A 5,926-nucleotide genomic window follows, 5' to 3' on the forward strand; every position below is an offset into this window, starting at 1 on the left:
GGCTTTTTTCTTTTTGCTTATGTGGTGCTGAGGAATCGAACCCAGGGCCTCAGGCATGCAAGGCAAGCGCTCTACCACTGAGCCAACTTCCCAGCCCCATGAGTACATTTCTTTTAGGACACTGTCACCCTTTCCTTCATTCTCTCCTAGTTTCTTCCTCCTATCTCTTCCTACAAGTTGTATAGTTTATAGTTCAATGTCTACTGAGTACCACACTGCTCCACCTGTTCACCCATTGTCCATTTCTGTGTCCCCTCTTACCGCCCCCCCCAAAGACAGATAAATTAACAAAAAAGACAAAAAGCAAAGAAAAACTCTCATTTCTATTTCCTGGAGTTCAATAAACATTATTTTATATGGTCAAAGGCACAGAGGTATTGTGCCTTTGGAGCCTTAAGTTTTGTTGATTAATTTTTGCTTCCTGCCTGGGTATGCACCTAGGTCTGATCCACCTTTGTTAGGCTTTACAGTAGCTGGTGTAACAGGCATGCAGAGCATCATCCAGCTTTTTTGAGAAGGGAGGCTCATGAATGTTTTCTGCTCAGGTTGGCTTTGAACATTGATCCCAACAATCTTGGCTTCCCAAGAAGCTAGAATTACAGGCGTGAACCTCCAGCATCAGGCTCTAAGGCACTCAATTATATACAAGGTTATTAATAAATAAGAATTACTTTCCTTCTACTTTGTCAGTATAAGTCACGGTTTGTTGTTGTAGTTGTTGAGTTTTGGCCAGTCTAATGCTTCGACTCAGGGCCTGGGTATTGTCTTAATAAGAGTGTCCCAGACTTTCCTGCCTGGGATGGCTTCAAACTGTGATTTCCAGATTTCAGTCTCCTGAGTAGCTAGGATTACAGATATGAACAACCAGCACTGGATTCAAGGTGGTTTGTTTTGTTTTGAAATAACAACACACACACACATACACAAATTCCTACAACATAGCTATTTTGTGGATGAGTGGAGGGGACCAGAATCCAAGAGCCTTGTGTATGCTAGACAAACTATTCTAACACTGAGCCCTCAAAAGTTCCAACCTGTAAGTGTTCCACCTTTGGAATTCACTGCTTTCCTTGCATTTCATTTTCAATGATAAAATGATGATAGCATATGCATCTATCAACTTCATATAATTGTGATAATCCAATAAAGGACAAGAAAAGATCCTTAAATCCTCTAAAACTAGGTAATATTCAATAAAAGTACAAGTCTTTTTTCTTTTCTTTTTTTGGTTGGTCATGGGGTCTGAACTCTGGGCCTGGGCGCTGTCCCTTAGCTCTTCAGCTCAAGGCTAGTGCTCTACCACTTTGAGCCACAGTGTCACTTCTGGCTTTTTCTGCTTATGTGGTGCTGAGGAATTGAACCTAGGGCCTCACGCATGCAAGGCAAGCAGTCTAACACTGAGCCACCTTACCATCCCCAAGTACAAATCTTTTTAAACCAGACAAATTAACCAAATTTGACTCTTGTCAAAAAGATTTATTAACTTAAAATAGAACTTCAAATACAGACAAAAGCATTTTTCCATTCAAGTTTGAATATATTCAATATACAAGTATGTAAAAGAAAGAAGTTTGAATCTTCATGTTGTAGTTTTTTTTTAACCTTTTAAAAAGTTTTTGGCACTACAAGGTTCTGTAAAGAATAGAAGTGACAGATTTAAAACACATGAAATTCTTTCCTAATTCTTAAGAACAATATATATAAAGTCTGAAGCAACCAAAGTATGAATACAGCTAATAGAAAATAAAGAATGTCATTTTTTAAATTCTCTCTTTATACAATTTCATCAAGGTTAAACAAAACATAAAATTCCCTTAAAAATAGGGTAATAAAATAGATGAAATTTGTATCACTCAATTTGGTGATACTAGTAAAAACTATAGTTCATATTTATATACAAATAATACAGTGTTTAAAAACAGTCTTAGAATTTAAATAAGCTATCTAAACGTGTTAAAATTTTAAATCAGGACCTGATTTGTTTTGCTTTCCATTAAATGTCACTTTTTCTGCTGAATGTAACTGACATTGAGGTACGGATACCCTTGAGACAGCAGGATTGGCTGTTGGTTGTGCATCGGTAGACCAGCTGAAAGAAAATGGACTCGCATTACTCCGACACGTTTCCTCTTGGTGGGTGGGGACAACGCTCTCTACACCGACGGGTGGCACATCTGTCTGTTGGACACAACACAGACAGGAAACTGAAAGGCTTGTGCCTATTTATCTGACAACCCCTTATAATCAACTTATAAAACCAGTTCTCTATCTACTTCTATAATAAAAGAAGCATACTAAAACATTTGGAGAAGAAGCTATAGTGGAAGTACGAGGGAAATGTAGGTATGTGAAAGGAAAGGAGACAAAAGAAATGGGGTGGAGATCAAGGGGAAAATTTCAGACTCTCCTATCTTAAAAATGGTTTGTTTATACAACTGATACCTTTCCTCTGCCCTATATATCTACTCAAGAAACAACCCAACGATAGCCAAGGGTATCCCATTCTATTATAAGAAGTGTCCCAGCAGTACATGGCAAATATAAGAAGGCTTAAATTTATCAAGCCTGAGAGTTATACCATGGGCCTCCCTTTAAAATTATTTCATTCAACCAGCATTTATATCCTTAGTGTGTGCTTTCATTTCTTTTTAAAGACCCAAGGATGTATTTTAGTATAACAGGATAAAGTAGGGAAAATAAGGGAAAAGGAAGAAACATTTCTTGGTCTCCAGGCAGAAAATGGGAATTACCGACTTCTATGCTTTTAATTTCTTGAAATTCTACTTTATCATGATTCCCAGACTACAAATACCATTGCTGGTGGGATGGACACTTTATTTTGTGTGGGTGCTAGTTCTGGGGGGCTTGAACTCAGGGCCTGGGCACTGTCCCTGAGTTCTTCAGCTCAAGGCTAGCATTCTATCACTTGAACCACAGTGCCACTTCTGGCTTTTTCTGTTTAAGTGATACTGAAGAATTGACCCCAGGGCTTCACGCATGCTAGGCAATCACTCTATCACTGAGCTACATTACCAGACCCTTTTTTTGTTGTTGTTAAATTTAACTAGTTCTGGGGCTGAGCTCCTTTTGCTCAAGGCTAGCGCTGTACCACTTGAGCCACTTCCACTTTTTTTGTGTGATTAGTTGGGAAACAGTCTCACAGACTTTCCTGCCGAGGCTGGCTTTGAACTGCAATCCTCAAGCAGCTAGGATTACAGGCGTGAGCCACCAGTGCCCAGCTCAAATGTCAAAATCTTATATGATACAAACTCTAGTAACAAAATTCTGACCCCTCTACTAGGGCAATATTAACTCATTCCCCTGAATTCCTATTCTTGTTTAATTTTACATGTTGGGCTCTTCTGATAAAATGTCAAGTGTGGAGATTTCATTTTACTCTTGAGGAAGAAGTATGTATTACAGTATGACATGTATTGTTTCCTGAATGCATGAATTTTTCAAACCCAGATCCTGGTTTTCACTGAGGCTCCCTGTAAGGAATAAAGCCTAGCCAGCTATTAATTTGTAAACAATGATACCTTGAGTATAGAAAGGTTTGTTGGGCTGAAATCTTGCATTTCCCTGATGCATGAAGTTCTGATGCAAACCATAAGGCCACGAAGCTGGGACAAGGGGAAAAGGAGGACGTGGTGCATGTTCCCAAGGAATTGCAGGGCTCAGTCCTCGAAAGCGTGGCTCTGTATTTCAGAAAGACAATAAAAAATACACTTTAAAATACTTCCTTCTTCATTCCAATGTTCCTTCATTCTGTAAAAATATAGTATAAGTTGTGAACTGGGCCCAAGTGGTATACCAAAAAAAGAAAATTCAAGAAACCAAACATTATGGTTTGATTATTTATAAGAGATAGAGTAAGATATAAACAATAATGTAAAACTGCTATACCAGATAGGCAAAGGTGTTATGAAGAAGGGCTTATCCAGCCTTTGAAGGTTAAAGAACATCTTCTTTAGATGACTAAGTGATATATTTTAGAAAACAAGGAACAAGGTGGGTGCTGGTGGCTCACAACTGTAATCCTAGCTACTCAGGGGGCTGAGATCTGAGGATTGTGAGTCAAAGCTAACCAGAGCAGGAAAGTCCATGATATTTTTATCTCCAATTAACCACAAGAAAACCAGAAATAGAGCTATGTCTCAAAGTGGTGCAGCACTAATTGAACAAAAAAGCTCAGGGACAGTGCTCAGGCAAAAAAAAAAAAAAAAGGAAAAAGGAAAATGGAGTAGGAGACAGCATTTCAGAGAGTAAAAGAAGTATAAAAAGGAAAGAAAAGCACAGAAATTTGGGAGTATCAAACAATCAGCAATATAGAAAGAGGTGGAAGAAATAAAAGATCACTGGAGAAACATCTCAAAGGAATACAACATGTTAAGGAACTTACATTTTATTCTTAAGTAAATGCTAACTATCCCTGAATTTTGGGCTTAAAATGATTCTAAAAATTCTATTAGAAGCTTGAGGGAATGTGGTATAATTACTGAGAGAGATCTTGGGCTTTGCAATCAAACAGGTCTAAGTCCAAATCACAGTTCTGAAAATTATGAAGGCTTCCTTTTGAATCTACAGTTGTAATAATAGTTGAATGAAATAAATAAAAAGTGGCACCAGGTGCCAGTGGCTCAAAGTTATAATCCTGACTACTCAGAAGGCTGAGATCTGAGGATCATGGTTCAAAGACAGCTTGGGCAGCCAAGTCTTTGTGGAGACTTTTTTGTTGTTGTTGTTGGTCATGGGGTTTGGGTTAACTCTGGGTTTGGGCACTGTCCCTGCGCTCTTCAGCTTAAGGTGAGTGCTTTACCGCTTGAACCACAGAGCCACATCCAGTTTTCTGGTAGTTTATTGGAGATAAAGTTTCCTGCCCGGGCTGGCTTTGAACCATGATCCTCAGATCTTAGCCTCCTCAGTAGCTAGGATTACAGGCCTCACGAGCCACTGGCTCATGAAAACTGGAAGTGATGTTGTGGCTCAAAGTGGTAGAACATTATTTTTAAATGCAAAAGCTCAGGGACAGTGCCCAGACCCTGAGTTCAAGCCCCACACCACCAACAAAAAAAGTGACTTGCACAAGTTATGGCCTATCAATAGGAAATTTTAAGAGAGAGAAGACACATTCTTTCTATGGCAAACCATATCACCTTAAAATCTATTCTATCATTACGTACATTTTTTCTTTTTCCAAGTGTAGTATGCACCAAATCTTCTGAATAGTGTCTGGTGGCTTTTCCCATTCAAGTGTCATAAGGTGCTAAGGAATAACTGAAAAACCCTGCCTTTATTCACTGAACTTTATACCAGAAGAGTAGGGTACAAGAAAACTAAGACCTTTATTTGCATTCTTACAAGCTCAATCTTCTTGGGAAGTGATCAGAAAGAAAAAATAGCTAGTTCAACATAATCATGTTACAACTAAGGGCTGAAATTGAAGGGCTCTGGGTTTATAAAGTAAATGATATCGGGTATACAGATTTAAGTGATGGCCAATTGAGAAAAATTTTAATATGAAGGAGTTAATTTTTAAGGATATATTCCAATCTCCTTTATTCATTTTCTCTTTCTTTCTTTCCCTCCTTCCCTTCCTTACTTCCTTTCTTTTCTTCCTTTTTTTTTTTTGTCAGTTATGGGGCCTGAACTCCGGGCCTGGGCGCTGTCCCTCAGCTCTTCAGCTCAAGGTTAGCACTCTATACTTTGAGCCATAGCACCACTTCTGGGTTTTTCTACTTATGTGGTACTGAAGAATCGAACCCAAGGGCCTCATGCATTCATGCATGCAAGGCCACTGAGCCACCTTCCCAGCCCTCCTTTATTCACTTTCACAACTAAATATTTTCTTATGGGAGGAGTTGGAGCACCCTCAACTCTTATAATCATCATTTTAATGTATTCCCATTCAGTCTTTATATTTTTT

At 38.7% G+C, this 5,926-nt stretch overlaps 1 protein-coding gene across 6 annotated transcripts in view; it reads right to left on the reverse strand.

Annotated features, from left to right (window-relative positions):
* Window positions 1-1,459: 1,459 nt before the first annotated feature.
* The window catches only part of Zcchc11 (zinc finger, CCHC domain containing 11), a 137,351-nt gene continuing 132,884 nt past the window's right edge, over window positions 1,460-5,926 (reverse strand). For 3 of the 6 annotated variants that reach the window (XM_013022312.1, XM_013022311.1, XM_013022310.1), the window contains exons 29-30: window positions 3,540-3,698; window positions 1,468-2,089 (exon numbers count right to left, since the gene is read on the reverse strand). In XM_013022312.1, coding sequence (XP_012877766.1) covers window positions 2,001-2,089; window positions 3,540-3,698 — 248 coding nt within the window. In that variant the 3' untranslated portion in view covers window positions 1,468-2,000. Of the gene's footprint in view, window positions 2,179-3,539; window positions 3,699-5,926 lie in introns of all 6 variants that reach the window. The other 3 variants (XM_013022315.1, XM_013022314.1, XM_013022313.1) reach the window with 2 other exon arrangements.

Source organism: Dipodomys ordii, unplaced genomic scaffold, assembly GCF_000151885.1.
Source record: "Dipodomys ordii isolate 6190 unplaced genomic scaffold, Dord_2.0 Scaffold61, whole genome shotgun sequence".
NCBI lineage: Eukaryota > Metazoa > Chordata > Mammalia > Rodentia > Heteromyidae > Dipodomys > Dipodomys ordii.